The sequence below is a fragment of the Elaeis guineensis genome, chromosome 8 (genome assembly GCF_000442705.2).
Source record: "Elaeis guineensis isolate ETL-2024a chromosome 8, EG11, whole genome shotgun sequence".
Taxonomy (NCBI): domain Eukaryota; kingdom Viridiplantae; phylum Streptophyta; class Magnoliopsida; order Arecales; family Arecaceae; genus Elaeis; species Elaeis guineensis.
In genome coordinates, this window is record NC_026000.2 from 126685067 (window position 1) to 126708341 (window position 23275).

The 23275-nt window shown below is 38.1% G+C and overlaps 2 protein-coding genes and 1 long non-coding RNA gene across 6 annotated transcripts; 2 read left to right on the forward strand and 1 right to left on the reverse strand.

Annotated features, from left to right (window-relative positions):
- The first annotated feature begins 3001 nt into the window (after positions 1–3001).
- On the forward strand, positions 3002–7755 carry LOC140851279 (uncharacterized). The gene is made up of 3 exons (XR_012134029.1): positions 3002–6920; positions 7005–7039; positions 7156–7755. It is a non-coding gene; the product is annotated as an uncharacterized lncRNA (long non-coding RNA).
- A 2136-nt stretch (positions 7756–9891) lies between these two features.
- On the forward strand, positions 9892–16487 carry LOC105049684 (SNF1-related protein kinase regulatory subunit gamma-1). The gene is made up of 6 exons (XM_019852474.3): positions 9892–10314; positions 12191–12363; positions 14227–14445; positions 14547–14822; positions 15617–15780; positions 16190–16487. Exons 1-6 carry the CDS (start codon positions 10146–10148, stop codon positions 16485–16487), a joined length of 1299 nt encoding a protein of 432 aa, XP_019708033.2. The 5' UTR covers positions 9892–10145.
- On the reverse strand, positions 13905–21493 carry LOC105049685 (exocyst complex component EXO70A1). Of its 4 annotated transcripts, none has more exons than XM_073261683.1 (2): positions 19537–21493; positions 13905–14881 (listed from the first exon to the last, which is right to left on the reverse strand). In XM_073261683.1, the coding sequence occupies exon 1, from the start codon at positions 21453–21455 to the stop codon at positions 19545–19547; it is 1911 nt and encodes a 636-aa protein (XP_073117784.1). In that variant the 5' UTR covers positions 21456–21493; the 3' UTR covers positions 13905–14881; positions 19537–19544. The 4 variants fall into 4 exon arrangements, with proteins under 4 accessions (XP_073117784.1, XP_019708029.1, XP_010927725.1 ...); XM_019852470.3 differs by having other exon boundaries at positions 13905–17053; XM_010929423.4 differs by having other exon boundaries at positions 19531–21493.
- Between the last annotated feature and the right edge of the window lie 1782 nt (positions 21494–23275).

Below are 23275 nucleotides of genomic sequence, written 5' to 3' on the forward strand. Positions count from 1 at the left end.
TCAAATCTTATCCAAATAGGCAAGAATCGTGTGGAAAAGAGGAAGGAAATAAGTGATGTGCCAAAAAACAAATCGCATAATCTCTCACGCACAAAACCAGTGCACAACCACTTTCTCGAATTTTTTTGTCACACAAAAAAATGCTTCCACACCTCAACAAATCAGATTAGGTAGTTCTCTTGATAAGACATCTATTCAAATTTTACATCTATTCAAATCAAATTTGGATAGATGTCCAAAAAGAGAGAGAGTCTTAGAAGGATGGGGTGCCAACTATTGGCGCCCCTCATCTCTTCACGCATGCTAACAAATAAGGGGCGAGTTTCAATGTGCACCCTTCTCTACTTGGCATAAATTTGGAGGAAGAGTCCCTGAAGACCAAAACTCTTCGAATTATAGTTCATCTGGTTCAAATAGAGTCTCAATCGGATTCAAATCGAGTCTGAAACGAGTCGAATTCGAAAAGACTATCAAGCCTGATCCAAACAGGCTTGAAATTCAAATCTAATTTGAATAATTAAATCTAATTAATATTAAATTAAATTAAGTTTAATTAAATTAAATTTGATTTAAATTAATTAAAATTTAATTTATAATTTAATCAGTTCCAAAAAAATTATAACACTTGCAATTAAGTTCCTGCGCTAACAATTAGCAGCTGTCAAAACTGTAATGCTTATAAATTAGAAGTTTTTAAAATTCAAATTATCAATCTGATTGATAATTCGAATATGATCCAAGTTATTGATCAGGTCAAGCTCTTTTTGTATGTGACCCTTCAGATTCTATTCTGTCTAGTAATGAGACATACCGTGATCTCTATCACAGTATCATCAAAACTCTTTTCGATGGGCTGAAACTATTCCAACTCACCTCAACAAAGATCGTTGATCCGAAAATGATATTAATGAGTTCTCACGATCCACTAGTGATGTCTAGCAACATATAGTGGCAACCCAGTAGAATAAAAAAGTAAAACCCTAGGTACAGTTATCATATGATACAATTCCTCTATCGAGAGTTCCGACTTGATGAGGTCATAGAGAACTCATCAAACCCTATCGTCAGTCATATGCTAGATTGGCTTGACTCGAGTTCATTTGTAAATCCCGTGAAAACTCTTTTTCAGTATTCACACTTACTCTGACCAGAGATTTTTCTGAACTCAGTCTTATGAATTGCATAGAACTTCTCCTTTTCTACCAGGGTCGATAGATTTCATTTAGGTGCATCCTACTCCAAACAGCGAACCTAAACCTATATAGCCAACATACACAGTAAGGACTCATATGGCCAGGGACCAAGAAAACGTATAGTCAAACTATGTAGTCTCATTGCGAATAGCCAATACACCGCAGGTCAAAGGACCAGTCACGCCACTGCAGCATCGAGAAAAATCACTGATGAGTGAGTAGACATCCAAGTGGTTTCTCGTGTTGGTCATGCTCAGTGCAAGTTGTTCTCTAACAACCACCTACACTCTCATCCCAGTATTTCTACATCGCAGACTCGAGACTCATCTATCCCAAAGGGAGGTGATCCATGCACCAATCTCGAATAGATGAATCACTATCCTCCATGACGATCCTTCGATTAGGAGTATTTAGAAATTAACCACTAATGATGTATGTCTCAAATTCTCGATACTTTGAGAATATACAAAATCATCTTTGTTAATTTTTAGGACAAGTCATGTACACATAAACATGATTAGTAATTAAGACTGTCCAACAAGTACAAAATATGCCCTAGAGAAAAGTATGTGCCAACCAGGATTGGCTTTTAGGACACACATCCAACACGAAGAAGGGCTGACCGCGGAAGAAGTGCAAGGGCCGGATTGCACACCCTGATCTCCCAAGCCCCATCCTCCTCCGTCGCCCCCCTCACCCTCCCTTGCCGGTGGTTGAGCCCCCTCGCCGCACCCTCTGCCCACGCAGGTTGTGCCGTCCCCTCCATGACTTCACCGATGACGAAGTAGATGGGGTGGAGGAAGCTCAAGCTCACGACAGCAAAGCAGCAGAGGTCTTCCTCATCATCGTGGAGTGGTGAACCCTCCCTTCCTTCCCCCCTCTCCACAAGCCGCTCCGTCGCCTTCCTCTTTGATAGCACCGGCGGCCTCTCCTGGCTCAAGCGAGGCTGCTGCCGGTAGTGGGCCTCACCACCACCCACTCCCTCTCTTCATAAGGGCCCATAAGATCGACGCCCTCGCCCTCTCATCACCACGTTCCTCTGGCGGCAGCCACAAGCGAATAGGGAAGCTTCAGTGAAGACTGTTTTTTCCGCCGATGGTCTCGCCATCGGCACCTTTGGTCTCACCGGCGACGTCACCATCTGGGAGGTGGGAGGCTTTCGTCGGGATGCTGCAGGTGAACGGAGAGCGAAGAAGGGCCGGCTACGGAAGAAGCACAAGGGTCGGATCGCACACCCTGATCTCCCAGTCCCCGTCCTCCTCCATCGTCCCCCTCACCTTCCCTTATCGACGATCGAGCCCCCTCGCCGCCCCCTCCACCCACACAGGCTGCGCCGCCCCTCCACGACTTCACCAACAACGAAGTAGATGGGGAGGAGTTCCCTCGTCTCTCCACAAGCCGCTCCACCGTCTTCCTCTTTGATAGCACCGATGGCCTCTCCTGGCCTGAATGAGATTACTGTCAGTAGCGAGCCTCACCACCATCCACTCTCGGACCTCACCACCACCCACTTCCTCTCTTCACGAGGGTTCTGTTTTTTTTTATCCATATATCTGCTTCTTTCACTCTCTAACAAATTACGTATCAAACGAAAATTTTTCCATTAAAATATATATATATATATATATATATATATATATATATATATATATATATGATCTAATAATTTATATGATCGATGATCCGATTAAACCACTTAATTTCTGGACATCATCCAGTTTCAGAAAGAAAATATTCCATCCACAGCTGCAATATATATGATACTTTGGAAACAATGTAATCCACCCAGGTAAGGGCCATTACACAAACAAGAAAAACGTACATGCCATCCTCAATGCCTCCTTTTATAACCGTACATATGGTACGGCAGAATCCACTCGGCCGGGCCATTATAAAAATTAAAAACACCGCGAGAAGAAGACAAGGAGACGAGAGCAGAGAAGAGCAGGAGAGAGAAATTAAGCGGAGGTTCGTTCTCTCTCTTCCGCTCTGGTTTATAGTTGCTAGGGTTGGGGTTTCTTCTTCCTTTCTTCTCGTTCCCCAATTCCCTCTCGTTTGTTCGACCGAGCGATGGTCTCGGAATCCTACATCGGAAGATGATGGGAATGGAATGGTGGTTCCAATAGGAGGGCGAAGGATTGAGGAAGCGCCGAGCTCGGTCGCGCGAGCTTGTCACTCCAGCGGGGGGCTATGGGATGGCCAGGACGGGGGTTTGCGGTCGAGACAGCGGTTTGCGTCCTCTGTCTCGACCGGTCCTGTGGAGATTACGATAAGCCACGGGGATGGCGAACCAATGTTCCCCCTGGGAATCCAGCGCTTCCAGATTCGTGTTGTTGTATGAGAATTTTGAGGCAGATCGTGATTCACAGGGGCTATGACTTGGCCATCGGCGCGTCTTATTCGCCTTCGAAGGCTCGGAAGAGCAGGAGCCGCAAACTAGGTCCAGTCCGGACCCGGTCCGGACGGTCATCCTTTTTTAGCATTCCAAATCATTGTGGTAGGAGCCCAGCTCAACTTCAGATGATAATATGATATATCTTTGTTTGAATAAAATGATGGTTGGCATGGTGCTGGCTGCTTGCACTTGTAAAGATTAGAGGCAGTTGCCTGATTCTAGTGGGCCTTATATAACAATAACGGTTGCTAGTTTTTTATTTGATTTTGTATAAAATAATTAATCATTTTGATTGTTCAATCTTTCATGCTAGCAATAATTAATCAAATCAGATATTTTTTTTTCTGAGAAAATATCTTTTTTAAATTTTTATTGTCTATTATATCCTATTAGAACGGCCGCTCGGGCTACGCTGTGGACAGTGGCTCTATTTATACTGATGATGAATAAAAGATTTAATGGGGTCTCTCATCAGTTAAATTTTTGAAACCTTGGTTGTATGAGGAAACAGCCATAACAATATGATTTTACATGATATTGCGTGCCAATATGACATTTTTTTTGATTAGTGCCATTATGAATTTATAAAAATATAAAATAACGTTTATGTCTTAACACCTTATACCTACCTATTATAGTTTTTTAATTAATACATTTAGATCAATTTTTTTCTATGATAAAGAGAATCGACATAGGCACTGACAGTATTTTTATCATGTTACATAATAATAGAAAAAAATATTCCAGTAGAAGATGCAGAGAGTCTGAGAGGTCCAAAGTGATTCTGTATAGTATACATGCATACATCAATTAAATCATATCTTATCCTTATGAAAAAGAAACCTTATGATGCAAAATAAATCACAATCACTTCGCCCTTTCGTGGAAGCATGCTTTGAAGTCCATGAATTTCTCATGCATTCATTTGGTAAATCAATCACTTGTTCCTTTTTAACCATAATGTGTCTGCAAACAGGTCCTTCTAGGTTGAGCTTTGGGCTGTTCAGGCTTGGCTAGGTCACAATAAATAGGAATTTGAGCTCATCTCAAGGTCACTTTGGTTATGAACATTCAATCTCGACTTATTAATCACATGATAAATCAATCACTTGTTCCTTTTATAACATGCCATATGGGTATGAATTAAATTGAAATTGCTTTATGTGCTATATTGATCTAATTGGTACTTGTTGCTTGTAGCATAATCAACTGTAGGAGTGACTGCCTGTTGTGTAAGGAATAAATCTTGTTCCCTAATCCCTACCACCCCTGATTAAAACTTGTAAATATTTAGATGGATGAATGCAAAGTCTAGAGGATTCATGGCCAATAGCTTTGATAATTCAATATTTGGCCAAAATGTCCTATGGATTTTCCATTAAATTCGGCAAAATTTTCATTGCATTTCCATATTTTTTTGGTTGAACAATTTAATATATTTTTTTATTGCATCAAATAATTCTCTTTCTAGTATGATATTGTACAAGGTTTCATGCTTGATCAATTTGTCTTTCATACTTTAAGTTATGTAAGACATCATGTCCCTCCAATTTTTTTTTTCTCTCCAAAAAAACCCCATCTTGATTGGAACGGGCTTGGTACCAACCGAAATGTTCTTAATACTAATTTCTACAAGTTGAGGTGGATACTTTGTCCCATCATCCTGCTCTTTTTTTCTACATGTCGTCCCAATTGGGATGGGTGTAATAGCCATACCGACCTTGGTACCAGTTTCATGTTGGAATGGTATAGTACTGATATTTATAGGTCCCATTCCATCGACTTTAGAATCCATGACCTAAAAGATGGCATTTAAGTAATGAGGGGATTTAGTTCATAGAGTTCTTTCTAATTAACAAAGCAAGAAATTGAAAGGGAGGCCAAAAGTGTAACTCACATTGTAAAGAATCAAAATTCATATTTAAGCTTGAGCATATGAAGAACCATATAAATGATGCATTTGAACTACTGAAGAAATGTTAAATGATGAAGGAAATTTTCATTAAATGGAGGAGAAAAGAAAATCATGTCAATAACAATGGGTGGACACATTTTTTCAGTATGTAGGTTCAATTGCATGTTCAATAAATTGAGAAAGAAAAGAAGATTTGAGCACCAAGAGCTGCATATTTAGTGGCAGGATTGTTTGTTTTAGGGTATGTCTGGCTGATCTAGACAAGATTACAGTTACTTCTAAAAGGATATCTAACTGGAGAACACATCATCATAAATTTTCTGTTATGTGAATTCATCATGCATATCAAAACAGCTATATTGGATAATACATCATTACTATATTATTATTTTTTTCCTATTTGAATAGGTTCAAGAAATTAATTAGATGGATTTCAAGGGTTAGACTTTCCAAATTTACAAATTAAATGAGTTATAAATTGGAAATAAAGCAAAGGATGGCTGAGCCACAAAAGCTGTTTAGTGCAACGATTGTTTGTGTCAGGGAGGTATTTCTTGCCACTATAGTTGTAAAGGAAGTATAAATGACTTGATCTCTGTTTGTTCTATTAAAGAAGAGAAACTCACATATCAACCACCTATAATGTTCATGATGGGATTCCAATATTATTACCAACAATACTGTTACAATTTATTTGAGGATCAAGAAGTTCAGTGCCATTTGTTTTTAACAAGATATGTATTGGTTGCATGTTAGTAATCTTATTTCTTGTTTTACATACTTTAGGAAGGTTGACATTTGGTTTGGAACAGCATTCATGGTTTATTATCATTTTTTCCCTATTTGAATGCTGAACATTCACTTTAGTGTCTCTATGTGGGGTAAAAACAATGTTTAACATGATTTAAGATTCAAGTGATTGGACTTTGGGTTGTCTTTAACATGTCTAATATCATATTTTGGTCATGTGGGCATTTGAGAGCATTACAGTCTACAGAAGTTTTGTTTCCATTACTAAGTCGTAGGCATGACCTAAGAATTGGAATGACCTGTCCAATTTTTCTATGTTGTTAACGGTGGCTATGGACTAGATTGTTTGAGTGAAAGCTCTAACCTAAACTTGACTTGATGATTCGTGATACTCATCATGGATCCACCAACAAACTCATCTTAATGACCTAGTTAAACCAACATGAACTAATAAAACAATATCTTTCATACCCTGCTTAATATGAGTTTAAAAAAAGAACTATTTTCACTATGTGATGTTATTCTTATAATTTGAAAAGTAATGCAGTTCTCTTAGCAAGCCAAAAAAAAAAAAAAAAAAGAAAGAAGAAAAAGAAGAAAAAGAAGAAGAAGAAGAAGAAAAGTGATGTAGTTCTTATCAAGCCGGTTTGCAGTCTCAACTGGAGAGGTTGGTTGTCAAGAGGGTGCACATTTCATATGGTTGTCCTTTAATTTAAGATTAGCTGTTAATGGGTCAATTCTGTTTGGGCAGCCTCACAAGAATGCTGGGACAAATTTGATCATAAGGTTTGTGAATTAGTGGTTCTTGAAGATTATTTGATGCTGTCTTGTCCTATGTGCTCATCCTATCAAAGCTTTACTTCCAAGGCTATATTTATGGCATATCATTTTTTTTCCTGCAGCACCTTACAAATGCTTTAAGCTTAACAAGCATCTCATGCAGTTCTGTTGATGAAGCTCATGAAAGAAGCTTAAACATTGATCTCCGATTGGCATTTGTTAAGAAGAAATTGCCATAGATGCCAGCTTTAAGACATTAGAATCTCTGCCTTCGATGTCAGCACCAAGCTATCAGATTTCTTCTACAGCTGCTGCACCTTCTTTGTGATGGGGTGAACCTTCCCTTGTGGCATCAAACTGATATATTTTCCGACTTCTTGGGCACTGCCACCCTGAAGCAGAAGATCTCATTGTTAAGATGGCAATCATGATTCACATGACAGAGGAAGAGGGTGCTATACTTGCAATTCTAACTTTGAAATGGAAGCAGAATGGATTACAGAAACTATCTTTTTAATCTATTGCCACGATTTGCTTGATTTCTAAAGCCAAAGTGGCCTTTTCTTTTCAACAATGGAACCTTAGGATAGAGGGTTTTCTAATGTTTCTTTCCACCTATGTAATGTTTTAACTGTTTACTCGTGTAATATTACTTTATGTGAAAAAAATTATCATACTGTACCTGTCTATCTTTTCCATCTTGGATAAATGATCACATTCTTTGATCTTCTAATGTTCATTTGTTTCGATGAACTGAAACTTGACTAATGTGAATTTTTTGCCTGCTTGTACAAGCATGGGTATTGCCAACATTAATTGATTTATCCAAGTAGTTTGCTCGCAGTCATAACCATTGCAGACAAGGACATTGCAGTCTGAATTTTCCTTTGGAAAAAAAACCTTAATAGTTAGATTAAATAAGATATTCTCTTAAAAATTCCTCCGAAGTATTCCTAGTGTTCTTGTGGCGTAGTTGTCGCTCTTGTTTAAATAGATTTCAAAAAGAAACTAGCTTTTGAACCAGTGCGATATGTATTTGTTTCTGGGGGCACAGCAGGGAGCCAAAGACCAAGGTCTGTTTTCCTATCAGCTATTCAGCTCTCAGAGGAATATCTTATGGCTTTTGAGGCCTTAACGACCACAAGCAATCTGGGGTAGCAATTTCCCTACCACCTATCAGAAACAACTCACCCAATGGTTATTCTGACAACCATCAACATGTTCCAAGCTGCGAGGATATGGCTCAAAGATCTACTTTAGTGTGATTATTTGGCTCAAAAAAGATTCACTTAGGGGTGTTTAGTTGGAAGGAGTGGGGTCTAGAATTGAAATTGAAATGGATGACTCTCGTTCCAACCGTTTGGTTGGAAGGAGCCTTATTTCAATTCCGATTCCAGGGTGAAATAGGAATGGCTCAATCTATATAGAACTCAATCCCTACTCTCCTCTATAGATTCAAATTTTCATTCCAATTTCAATTTCAGTCACGAACCAAACGCTTCAAAAAATTTGGTCATTCCGATTTTGATCCCAAGCCATTCCGATTTCCATTCCCATTCCGATTTTGGTTACGAATCAAACACCCCCTTGATATGATTGTTTGGTTTAAGACAGAGTTCTACTTGTACTCAGCTGCATGTTGATTGCAATCAAATTGCTGATATTTTTGCTTGCTCTTAACCTCAAGAATCATGGCCATTAACTTATTGACTTCATTTTTCCTTCTGCGGTTTCAGTGGGGGCTTTTCCTTCGCATTAAATTCTGTTACTTTGCTTTAGTCTGATAGCCAGAACTATTTTTATTTAAACTATAACCTTCTATACTCTTTAGTATTTATTGGATCAGTTGTTGATGGATTACCATGATATTATCTTAAGAACATTTTTTTATCACATTTCCGCATATGTTTCCTGAAAAAATAATAGTTAATAAAGATTATACTAGAGGAAGGGTTCGAACCATCGACATTGTGGTTGTGCCAAAGGGCCAGATGGGGTGGAGCCTCATGAAAGAGGTACCAGGGAGTTTATTTTTAATGGTAGAAGGGATATTAGATTATCTGTCACACCCCTTGGATCTCCCTCTTCTCCTACATGATCCCAAATGTTCATTCCTCTCCTATATGATCCTAACCGGTTTAGTTTCTATATTAGTTTCTTTTGGTTAGCATATCATGTTTGGATCCTCTTCTTTTTCTTTGACTTTGAACAATGATGTGGTTGGTATTGCTACTTTGGTTGATGGATTGTTAATTTATTTGAACCATGATAAATCTCGAGTTACCTTCGTTTTCTTTGCATGATAAAATTTGTTGAACTCAAGCATGATATGTCAAATGATCGATTCTTCAATTATGACACATCTCCATAGGATGAATGAAGAGATTGCTGAATAATGGTGTTGCCAACTCTGGATTTTACTGGTTTTGAAACTTGTGTAGATTAGGAGAAAGCAAACTAACACCTAAAAGGAAAAAAAAAACTAAAACATCATTTTTATGAATTCTCTTATGTTTTTTTATTCTTTTTAAATGTCCGCATAGAGCATTTTTTTTTTCATGATCAAATCACTTGTATAGTAACAAAGCAATTTGTATGTCAATATGTATATTGAAAGAATCTTGTCACCTATTTATACATGGCGACAAAAGAAAGCAGCCCTAAAAATGTATTCGACTGAAAAAAAAAATACAACTTGTTTCTGCAAAATTGATTATTAAATAGATTTTTTTTTTAATGCAAAATTTCTTCAATGAAGGAGTGTTAAATAACAACACCAACATATTATATTCACAATGTAATGGAAGGCTTCTAAAACCGTCTTACTGGCTGCTAATCATGATTACGGTTGTGTTTTCTAATTTTCCCACTGTTTGCTGTTTGGAACAAAGCATCGAAACAACCATAAATCAAAAAAAAAAAAAAAAAATGCTGGTGGAATCAAATTCCTGCGGCTTCGGACTCCCGGGTGTTGTTCCACTTGTCTATTTCTCATTGATCCTCTTCTCCTTCTAATCCTTAAACTACTTTTTCTCTCTCAAGAGAGATCTGTTCTCCTTTTTGGGTCCTTGACCGTTATTCGTTACGAGAGAGAGAGAGAGAGAGAGAGAGAATGGATAGCCCGCCGGGGAGTGCACGGTCGAGCCCGGAGGCGGAGGTGGGGTTGCGGGTGGAAGACCTGTGGGACATCCAGGAGCCGCAGCTCAGCCCCTCCGAGAAGCTCAACTCCTGCTTCGAGAGTATGCCCGTCTCCTCTTTCCCCCTCGCCCCCTCGTCCCAAGGTATATTCCAACGTAACACCCCCTCTCTCTACTGTTTCGCTGCCTCGAGTTTCTTAGACTTTCTTGGTTTGGTGCAACTCAGCCTCATCTCTCTGATGCTACGTCTCCCCCATTTTGAGATTGGATCAATGCAGCATTTGGTTCATTGTTCTGTTGAGAAATGGCATTAGATTCAGCACTGTCTCAAGACATCTCTATTTGAAATAATAAAAGCACGTATTTTTGATAAAATTATAGGAAGCAACGTGAGGCAATACAACAGAGTGCTGTACCTCCCTAGATGGCCGCGATGAGAAGATGGATAGCTATCAAACAATACACGCTATGTATGAAGTGGTATGTGCTGATAGACGGTCTTATTTGATGGCCATCTATCTTTTGATTGCGGTCATTCAGAATTGCACAGCATTTTGTGATGCCACTCATGCACCATGGAGGATCCATGCTAGTATAGAAAGATGAGGATAGAAATTGTAGCTTTCGCAGAAAAGAAGGATTTATTTTCCTTTGCATGGACCAATCCGTATAGATCTCAAAGCACTCCGAACTCCATCACTTGCCCCAGCATAGATCAAAGCGACAAATTAAGTGGGTGATCCAACGGTGGGTTTGAGCAAAGGAAGGTGAATAAATATTTGTTTCATGTGAAAGATACAATCCGTATCAGGAAGATTATGGCTTCTGTGAACAAGAAGAACATGGTGAGATGTTAAGGCCAATAAAATTTGAGGGGGGTGGGGGGCGGCGAGAGGGCATATTAGAAGTGACACAAGAATTGGCACTGGATGGGGAGAAAGTGATCAAGAATCAAACTGAACGGTATGACCATCTACAACAAAGCGAACTAGCTAGGTGAAGAAAATTTTCGGCAAAACAGCCCAAATTTTCTTTTGTATTTTTGCATCATTTCTTTTTCACAGGAATGGCCTAGTTTTGCATTTTTCTGATGCTTTTATCTAGGCCAGAAGATACAGCCAGCCATATATTTAGGCAGAGATAAGTGCAGATATACTTTTGATAGTGAATGGGCATAATTGTTGTATTTTGTTGCACATCTTGTTTATGTTGAATAACTAGATTTAATCTTTTGTATGTTCTAGTGTAATTTTCCTTTTTAATAAAGTGGTGGCTGTTGAAGACATCATCTTCAAAGCTTCTATTTTCATCAAAAAAAAAAAAAAAAAACTAGATTTAATCTGTGGAAACAGAGGCAAATGTGTCTAAAAGTTCTCAAACTAAGTCATCCTGCATCCAACAGAGAGCAAAATGGAAATATAATGAGACATTTCTGTAAAATTCAACAGGGCGAAAGCAGTGGCAGTGTTTCACCAGGGAAAAAAAAAAGAAGCGGTGGCAGTCATGTTAACAATATTTTGATGACTGGTGACACCTAAGCACTAGAAGGAATGGTTGACAAACTAGAATTCATAAAGCCAAAGCAAGTAGTTGAGGCAAGGATTGACAAATTTGGTGATGGATAGGAGAATAAAAAAGAGTGGTGGTTGAGTGAGAATTTCCAGCATTCAAGCATGTGAATTAATAAAGATACCATTCAAGAACTCATCTATTTGAAAGACTATGATAACATGTGGGTTTTGAATGCCATTTAAGTTTTTCCTGATTACTTGAGATTGCTCTAAATGTATTCATTCTCGGCTCTTTGTGGAAAATGCAAAGATCTGAATATGTTCTTTTTCTGCATTTCTTTCCAAATTGGAGGAGCTTAGCTCTTGGTCTTCAAGACCACCTGCTTATTCTCTTCGTGCTCTTGTAATTTTTTACGTTCTTGGTTGCTTGTTTATTGGACATCCAAGATTAACCGCTTCCAACGAAATATGACATTGCTAATTGTTTGCTTTGGAGACATCGTCTTCAGTTGTTGAGATACCTTCAGATTCTAGTCTAGCTGATGCTGTCGAAACTTTATCGAAAAACAAAATCCTGAGTGCACCAGTGCGCAATATGGAGGCACCAGAAAATGCTAGTTGGATTGACAGATACCTTGGCATTGTAGAATTTGCTGGAATTGCTGTATGGCTTCTGCATCAGGTTTGCATATGATTAATCTTCACAGTTCAATGTGCCAGTTATGCATTAGATTTTATGCTCTTATACACTAAATAATCTTGCAGTCGTTTGTAATAATAGCAACATCTTCAAATGGACAAGAACATCCTAAATTGTTAACCTATAATATTGACCTTCAAGCCTTCAATCTCTGCATGCATGAACACTACTTATATCTTAGACAGTCTTCATTGACAATGGACATGGACATGTGGCAAATTATTATAATCCTGGTCTCCTACTTTGTCAATGTAGTATAATTTTTCAATGTTGAAACTCAAAAGCTTTTTTCCGTAGTACAAGAGGACTCACAAAACGTAGTCAGCCTCAGATAGCTGAGTACAGTTTAATGATGTCTTAAGCAAAAAAAAAAAACAATTTATACTGTTATTGCAGCCTCATATATAGCTGAGTACAGTTTAATGATGTTTGAAGTGAAAAAACAATATATACTGTTATTGCAATCAATTACGGAATACTTGTACAATAGAACTTGAATGGCCAAACAACAAGTCACAACATACAGAAGCTTACTAGTGGCTTATGTTGAATGCTGTACTTAATCACGATGCAATCCAAGAATGAAAAACCATATATTAAAGCTGTGTTTGCTTCCTGAATAGAAAAGGTAGAATGGGAATAGTTATGCCTCGTGGAATGCTTGTGTAATGATCAAGCCACCTGCTCATTAAAAAGAAGAGTACTGCTAGAAATCCACGAGCATGTAAGCCAGAGAGACTTATATTGTAACAATCTAAGACCTCACTTTAGAAAGCTAGTTGAAAGGGTTATTTGAGTTTCTTGGGCCTTATATAAATACCCAAGATCTACCTAGTGTATGATCAATGTATAACTAAACACATACTCATATAGGTCCTCAAATACATGCCACATAGCTTAATTAATTATTTACCCTTCCAAAAGTATGACCGACTAGGATAAGCTAGAGCACTGCCCTTGGGATGGCAGCCGCACAACATAACTCAGGTTGATCTTGACTAGTTTGAATGGATGGATAGATTTGCTCTCCATTGCAACCAATCAAAATTTTATTGGTCCTTCTTCATCGGGCTCTTCCTGGAAGCACCTTATTCCCTTTCTATTGGTTATCACCTTTGATATCTCAGAAGGATACAGGAGGCTTGCCCCTGATTACTCCAAGATGGACCTTTGGTGAAGAAGGGTCGTGCTTCTTCTTCATGGCTGGTATGCTCCACTAGAACTGTTGCCAGGTGGATTGGATATGTTTTAGGATACTATGGATCATCATGAAAAAAAAATGTCAAGCATTTGTGATGGGCGGATTGCCTCAGCATTATAAGTCTATGTTTTTCATTATTTGTTATAAAGAAATCCAACATATTGTGATAAGCCATCAAGGGAAAACAAGAAGGGACTTAGCTTGATGATAGAGATTCAAGCTTTGGAGCTATACAAATAAGTAACTGACAACAAGCAGAGAGGTCATGACACAACATAAGCAGAATTTGTCTTCCCAGTAATTTTTGAGTAGAGGTAAAGTAAAACTGAAATAACTCCCATATCTAAAGTCCATTATAAAATAAAAGTAGTGCCACACCATATTCTCAAGCAAAGCAATAATCCATTCACAACAATGGAAGGCTTGAGGCCTCGCAAGAGATTTTCTTACAGAAGAATCAGTCTATTTAACATTGTATCAGAAAGTAACTATAAAATGCAAAGCAATTCTGCCTCAAAAAGAGAGCAACATACTATCAGTTGCCCTGGTTATTATGAAAACATAGAAAATTTACTCACCCTTAGTATATGAGAGATGAAGAACTGCATAATCATCGCTAATGAATTATGGCATTCTGTTTGCAGTCAGAAGTTGCAGCACAGGGGATGATTGCTGGTTCTGATGCAACAACAGAAGCTGCAGATGGACTAGCAGCTAAACTTGGCACTGTTACATTGGAGACAGCAACATTTGTTGAAGCTCATGGTGGAGTCATGGCTAAATCAGCCCCTGAAGCTGCAGTTTCAATGGGTGGAAGCTTTTTTGAAACTCTCACTTCTTCAGACTTCTACAAGAACACAAAGGTTGCCTGATTTTTGAGGCACTGATAAATAGTTTGTTATTTGGATTTTTTTTTTACCATTATGCTTGGTTATCCAGTACTTAGATTCATGATTTTGTACAGGTTCGAGACATCTCAGGATCATTCCGCTGGGCACCATTTCTTGCCTTGCAGAACTCTGATTCATTCCTTACCATGCTGTTGCTGCTATCCAAGTACAGAATGAAGAGCCTTCCTGTGGTTGACCTGGGCGAAGCAAAGATCGACAACATCATCACACAGTCTGCAGTCGTTCACATGCTGGCAGAATGTGTCGGGCTTCACTGGTTCGAAGACTGGGGCACGAAGAAGCTCCTTGAACTGGGGCTTCCCTTGATGAGGCCTAATAAAGTTGTCAAGGTGCGCTCATGCTACTTCAATTTCTCTTTTATTTAGATCGGTAGCTCTTTCATCAACAACTTGATATGCAATACCACACATAAGATTAGAATTTAAGATTTTCACACCACTCATCTGAACTTAACATGACATTTATGAGAAGTATATCTTGACAAAATCAAAGAGAACTGCATGTTGTTTGCATATTTTGATCTCCCATAATTAAGAAATACCAATCTGGATTCAAGGGACTAGGGAGACAAAAAAGGTGGTAACTTATAAATGGAACTTGTATCTTTCTTAAAAAACAAAACTTGTAAATTGAGACACTATTAGATATTTACTCAAGAGAAGGAAATTTCAATGCCTGGAAAGCAAGCTTTAATGGATTAACCTAACAGAGGAGGAGAATATTGTTGCAGAAATATTTTGGAATGTTTGCTTAATGTTGCAGTTGACCATCATAGTAAGTTGATTTTTTTTATATGATTCCTTACTGTATACTCTCTCACAGACTTTAGCAAAATTGCTCATTTGACTGGTATATGACATACAAGTATCTAGCAGATCTCTCTTCTATTTTCCTTGTTTATTTTGCCATAAAAGATGTGTCACCTCCCAGATTTCATTCGCATCTGGCTGATTTCACAAGCAGATATATGCACAAAGGAGATTTAGAAGAGATTCTCAAACAATAGAAAGTTATCCTAAATCCACTTTTGTCTTTTAGGCACTTCAATTCCCAATCAAATGTTGCCTGTCTATTTTCAAAATACTGAAAATAATATCTATCATACCTTTGTCTTTTCTTGCAGGTGAGTGAAGAGGAACCAGTTCTAAAAGCCTTCCAACTAATGAGAAAGAGAAGAATTGGTGGATTGCCAGTGGTTGATGGAAGTGGAAATAAGGCAATAGCAAATTTAACTATCAGAGATGTTCAATATCTTTTAACTTCTCCTGAAATATATAAGGCTTACAGGTCTGTCTTTGAAATTTTTGCTTCAGTTGACTTTGCTTTTTCTTATTTTCGGTGTCAAAGTTACTCATGTTGTTTCCAGTTTTAGTTGGCTACCAATCAAAGAAATTTATTTTATTCTGTTATAAAATCTTTGATTTGGCTTGTTGTCAATAGAAGAGCGACCTCTATGTATTTGGTACATTTTTTCAGTCTACATATACATTCAAACGAAACAATTAAGTTTTCAGAATATAATTAACTCATGTTATTTGCTTCTCAGTTTATGCATGCTCTAGTTTTTGCTCTTCAAGGCTACAGCATGGATTTTTTCAAAAAAAGTTTGCATTGGGAGTTAACAAGTTGATCTTGTTTGTGTGAAAGGAAGTTGAGATAAAATATTCTTACAAAATTAAATATTTATGACGTGCAGATCTATCACAGCCAAAGACTTTGTCACCAGTGTTAAGAAATATTTTGAGGAGCATCAAGATGCCTCACCCATGCTGATGAATGTGATCACTTGTAATAGAGATGACACAATAAAAGACATCATTTTAAAGCTGGATGCTGAAAAGAGACAGAGAATCTATGTTGTTGACAAGGAGGACAATCTGGAGGGAGTGATCACACTCAGAGATATAATCTCCAGGCTGGTGCATGAGCCACATGGTTACTTCGGAGATTTCTTTGATGGTGTTGTTCCCCTGCCACAGAATAGCAGGGTCTGATAGCTAACCAAAATTTTAAGTACAATTTACTTTTGCCTTGTGTCGCCGGTGATGTAAACTTCTTCCTTGTTCTATTTTGGTTTCTTTTATCTTGTTTTTTCCCACATTTATGGTGCTTTCCCTGTTTTTTGTTCGTCTTCAAAATTACCCAGTTTTGTATTCTTAAATCCCTTCTTTTTGGGTAAGGTTTGAGCATTTCTTAGCTCCAGGCAGTGAAGTTGATGCCCATGCTTTCTCTGTGTAAACAATTTTATCTCTATTAATGCTATTGAATTGTACTAACCAATGCATGAAACTTCTATGAGGCTACCTATGAAGAAAGTTTTGGTTGTGAAACCACCTATGATTACCACTGCCTTGGTTAACTCCAGCTTATAGGAAAAGTTGGCTCCATTTCATGTTCATAAACTGAAATCCATTTGAAAAAGAAATATCTTCAATGGGACTGGACTGATATTTCACTGATTTAGCTGCAACAGTTTGATTATTTGTAACCTCGAACACAAAAAAGATCAAAAAGTTCTTCTTTCTCCAGCAGCTTCAAGTCTTTGGTTCTCCATTGAACTCTGTTCCAGCCACATATAAACCTTTCCCATATTATTGGAAGATTTCATATGAATTTCTTAAAAGTACAAAGACAACATTATTGCCTAGAACAATATGAAGTGCATAACAGATAAATGTGATCAACGAAAAAAAGCATGTTCTCGAACAAGTTAACTTTCTACTCAAGAGCAGTATCTCAGGAGCAAATGAGAAGAATTTAAATAGTATTAGACAAGTGATGGAGAGACTGTTTTAATTTCATTGTGGCTTAAGTACAACAACCCAGTTATGGGGTAGTTTTGTTGCATGCTATCTTTCTGATCTGCAACCTTTTGTTCTCTCAATGAATTGGATTGGACTTAGTCCAATCTTTTTGCTCAAAAAGGGCAAAAAGGTGATCAAAGAAAGTGAAAGAAAAAAAAAGGCCTCCAAGAGAGCCCGACAAATCATTAATAAAAGGCTTATAACCATACAGGCTCGATCAGAGCCATCTTTTACAAGTTGAGAATTCGTTACCACATAATAGAACTTCAATATCCACCAAATGGACTGGAGCTCTGTGTTTTGTAAATTCTATACAATTAAAATGGTATATGATGATGAATGACACTGTTTGGTGTTTTAGTAACTTAAACAAGAATCAAGCAAATTCATGACTCTTCAAAAGTCTTATCTTTCTTGTAAGCCATTTCCTACCACCATTTACTTTCATTATACTTGATTTATGAAACGCACATGCAGTTTATTTTCATTCATTTGATCAATTCTACAAAAATATATGCTATAGTTTTCAATGAGATTTATTTGGTAATCATTTATAGGATAGTTGATTTTTCTTTTATATTAAGAAGCTAGCAAATATTTTCACATGATCAAATTCAATTTTTGTGAGCTTTTAGTAGGTTTAAGAGCATGTAGGTATTAAGGTACGATAAATATAAAAGAAGCCTAATCTTTTTAACATTTTGTTGTTTCAGTAATATAATTATGTACAAAAATAAGCAAAATTTGCAGTTTTGCTTAAATTTCATGAGGTTACCATGTTTACTGAAATTCAAATTAATGATATTCATAAACAGAAAATGTCTTTTTAGCATGAATAGATATTTCATGCAATAATGTCTCACTAAAAAAAAATTATAATTTAAAATTGTACCTAAACTATTTTTCAAACTTGCATTATTTTCTCTTTTTCTTTTTTGAATTTTTTGCATTTATCCTTTCAAACATTATACAGTTTCAATTGGTTTCAACCACCAAAGACACACATACTGTACCCAAAGGATCCAAATGATACCGTATGCTAAAATGATCTCCAATTCCTAAAGCACCTAGGTCACAGATTCTATTCTTCATGGGATGACTTGGATTCAAGCCAATTCTCCAAGAAAGGTCAGATTTTCTTCAAAAAATGGTGTGAACAAGCCCTTACATGGCATAGAAGTTTTGTCTTGAAATGTTAGACAAGTACCTTTTAGCATAACGGCCGAAGAGAGGGGACTTCCTATGACAACATTATCAAGAGTCATCAATTCACCATAAAATTGAGAGGTTTTGTACTAGAGATGAGGCCTTCATGTTATGGAAGAATAACATTCTGAGGCTGGGAGAAGGTGCTTGCACAAGGCTTTACCATATGGGTGCCAGCTTCAGAATATGGTGCTTATGCAGGCAGCTATTCTAGAAAAGTAACATGAGCGGACATTCATCAGTCGTGATGAAGCCCTTCTTGCAAGGGAACAGGAGCTTTGGAAGGTTGACCATGTACAGAAATTAGGAACTTGGAAAGCATATCACTTCAGATAACAGGTTAGAATATTTTATGATCATTAGAGTGAATTTGTGTTCTATGGTTATATTCATTCAGTTTGAATGCGGATTATCTAGCCTATAGAGCAACCAAGGTTGTGAATCCAGCTTATTTGTAAAAGAGCAACTAATATGTTCAGATATCATCATAATTGCATCATTTGATTATTTTTTCCAATACTGACTGTATTGACCTACATTGTTAAAACTGAAACTTTTACAAGCTACAGGTAGTTCCTAAACTCGTGCATGAGTAGCACACAGTTTTTCAATATCGACGCACATAGACAATTTAAAGCTTATTAAAAGGCCCGTGGAAAACTTAAAACAATATTGGCTGCTAATTGAGTGATTTTAGCATGCTACTGACATAAAGTAGTATAGCTTAAAGAAAGATATTTCAAGTTATTGTCCACAACCTATGACGTGCTGTTAATTTACCAAGATCTCAAAGCAATTTCACATGATTCTGACACTGCATTCATGGTTTTTCTTTCTTCTTCTTCTTTTTAGTGATTGCATAGACTTCGAAAAGACAAACTAAGTGATTCTATATATGCATAATATTATCATTATATATATGAGACATAACAAGCATCCAGATATCTTATGATTATATCATAATTAAAACGGCAATAGAAGGTTAAAAGATAGAAGCAAAAGTCTCAATCTAATGCTGATAACTGACCAGAACCTCATCTATTATGAGCCAAGTTTTCTCCTCAGATGGTTTGACTTCTCAGATGTCCCTTCAAACAAATCTGACAAATAATTCTCTAAATCCTCTGGAGTGTACTTTAGGTACTTTGATGGTTTCAGTATTGCTCCTAACTGACAGTAAGTTATCCCAAGAAATGTACGATACCCTGGAATGACTGTCATCAATATCAATAATCTCAGGTCTTCTCGGAGCTGAGGATCTGGGACTATCCATGCTGTCTGCGTGCTCCATATTTCCTCAAAGGCCAAGTTAAATTTCTTGAACCTTCCTTTCACAGCCACTATGACACTGGAGGAGCCTTCGTGCCCCAACAATAATCCATCAATCTTTAGGTAAGACAAGGGCTTACTCCACGAAGCTCTGAGATAGCATGTAGCATACTGCTGGATTTGTCTGTGGCGAGTACGGACCCAGTCGTCTCCTAATTGTGCCTTCAGCCCTGAATCCTCAACTGTGAGAACCATATGTAGTACGTTATTCATCAAAAATATATATTTTAAGCCATCATCGTCTTTATAAAACGTGCATATTTCCTGGATTCTGAGTTCTATGTATGACATAAATACGTGCATGCGTTGGCCAAACGGGGTCATGCTCTCACCGCGCACCGAATTGTCTCCACCATCAATTCCATCATCATGGAGAAGCAAATTGAGAGTGCTACTGTAACCAACCAATGTCGTGATGTAAGTCATCCCATAGCTGACCATAGGATCTATCTGGCCACTCTGTCGTGGCTTCGATAATTTCCTACTCCTAATTGCAACCTCAAACTCAGCGAGAGTTTCTCTCACCATTTTTTCCAACCTTTCGAAAATTTCTTCAACCTCCCCACATATGAACTCCTGTGAATCCCCCCAGAACGAGGCCTGGAGGTCTATGAGATCCTCATACATGTTCAACATGAGGAAAACGCTAGCCGGTGACTGCAGCCTTGTAACAATCACAGCCCCATGGTTGAACTGCTGCAGGGCAAGACCCTTGGTGGCCTTTCTGAAGCTCTCTTCCTTAAGCTCATCAGAGTCCTCAAAGATCCGATCACAGAGCTCCCTCACCCTTGGAAGAACATCCGTGACAAATAATTTCGATCTTCGAAACCAGTTACGCGCCTGACTAGATAGAATTTCGAAATCCATCGCTTGCGCGTCCTCGATTATCAACTGATCGACGTCACGAACAGAGAGGAAATTATTCAATAAATTCCGGCAAGCACTGATGTAGGCCTCGCACAACTCCTGCTGGTACCCGCCTGCTATCATTCGGTCGGCGATCTCTTTGAGGTCAGAGATAACCTCGAAAGGGATCAGATTGAAGGTCTGCTCGTCCGATAGCGAATACCATCCTCTTACCTCTACCGCGTGCCGCTCCTCCTCCATCGAGGTGCTGAAATCCTCGGTGAGTTCGCTGCTCCTGGAGGGCAACGAAACGGAGAGACTTCGGGAAAAACGGCGATCGGCATCGAGGTTTGGGGAGTGAACGGTGGTTATAAGGTGGCTGAACTCTATTCTGAGGCGGGACATGGCCGTCTCGAGTAAGCTCGTGGCGCGGCCGTGGACGCCGCCGTCGACCCCGCCGCAGGAGAGGCGGATGATCTCGTCGACCGCGGAGAGATACTTGCCGTCTGAAACCGCGGTGAGAAAGCCGGGGATAGAGGGGTCGGATTGGAGGATGACCTTCTCGGCGGCGTCCAGGTGGACCTTGGCCTTGGAGCGCTCGTCGTCGTCGGCGGCGGCAGAGGCGGTGGAATCGGGTTTGGAGGAAAGGTGGAGGTCGTGGCCAAAAAGCATGTCCTCCTCCACGCTGGTGGAGGTGACGGGGCTCTCCACGATGTGCTGCGCCTTTGCGATCCACTTCTCTGGGCCGTCGGTATTCGCCGCCGTCGCCGTCGCCATCGCCTCTCCGTGTGCTTAGAAAGAAGGAAGAAGACTTTGACGGGAGGGGAGATACAGAAGGTCCCGAGTTTAAAAGAGTCGTCAAAACGGGCCGGTCCTCCACGGGCCGCCCTCGTTAGGGCCGGGCCAAGAAATTTTTTTTGATAAATGAGCCATTAAATAGGCAGTCCGATCATGATTCTTACAAGTGAAGAGCCCAAACTGGTTGACCGCTATAATTTACTAAAAAATTAAAATAATTAAAAAATTATAAAAATTTAAAAATATTTAAACATAATATTTCATCAAATAAATAAATAAAATTAATTTCTACATCAAATTTTAAAATATCAAAAACAAATATGAAATAACTCCGAAAAATTTATAATAATATCATAATCTCCATTCTCTATAAGAAAAAAAAAATCATAAATTAATTAAACTTCATAAAAATAAAAAAATCAACAAATAACAAATATTGTTCAAATAATAATAAGTCCAACCATTGAAATTTAGTTTCTATTCTCAATTAGAATATATTATGTAATTTTTAATTAGAATATTATGAAAAAAAAGATGGGGGAACTGACTTCAATATTAAACCCCATTTTTAACGTTTAACAATTTGTGTAATTATGTCTCTCTCTTTTTTTTTAAATAAATAGGTCAGTCCGTGGGCTAGATGAGCCGGCCCATAAACAGGCTAGGTTAAAAAGCTCTTTTGTTAAATGAGCTACCAAAATACTAGCCCAGTCCAACTATTTTTAGGGCCTAAATGGGCCGGTCCGTGGGCCACGGTCTATTTTGACAACTCTAATAAAAAAATATTATAACTCCATAGGATTGAAATTTGTCACTTCGTACTTTTTAATCACCCAACCAATATATGATACTGCATTTCAGAAATTTCTTTTAAAATATTATTTTTTTAAAACTTATTTTTCAATCTATCTTAGGTCCCAACTTATTTCCCATTCTATCATACTTTGGTTGACTAGGATGACACCGTTGAAATTGCATGTTGGACATGCGAGTAAGTCTTGAAATCGCATATCCAACATGCGATTTTATACTGACTTGGTCCTCCACGTCAGCTAAGAACGGTTTGAAATTGAAATTGGAATGGTATAAAGTCGCATATTCAAGATGCAAAATCGTTGTGAACTCACATGTTGAATATGTATTTTTATAATAAAAATGCAAGTCAGCATGCGAGTTTACAATAAAAACGTATGTTGAACATGCATTTTCATCGTAAACTCGCATGTTAGCATGTGATTTCACTATGAAATCGCATGTTCAACATGTGCTTTCATGTCTCTTCCCACTACATACCCTTACTTCTTCTTGTTTTCTTATCGTGGCCCCTAACTCTCCCCCCCCCAACCCTCAAGGCAGCTTTCTTCCCTTTTACTGTGGCCCTCTCCGCCCTCCATATTGCCTCCCTTTTGTGCTCCTTTTCTCCTCCGAGTGAGCCTTGTTCCCTCTTCCATCCGATCCTTACTACTCTGGTCCTATCCTGAATTCTAATCCTCTTCCATTCTAAAATCGACCCAATGGCTTCAAAAAGAGGTGGTATGTCGAAAGCAAAGAAAGCTTGTGTAGAAAAAGAAAAACAACCAGCACACAGGTATGAAGAAGATTTATTTTTGAATAATGAATGTGGAAAAAAGTTTAGATTTAATTTTTTTCGTAGAAAAATTATGGGGGAGAGGATAGTGGTTCTAGATCAATTTAGTGATTTTCAAATTAGAGTTTTATTTGAAAGAATGGGTTGGTTATCAATGATTACTCTTAACAAGTCAACCTATCCCACTTTAATGAAATAATTTTATAGTAAT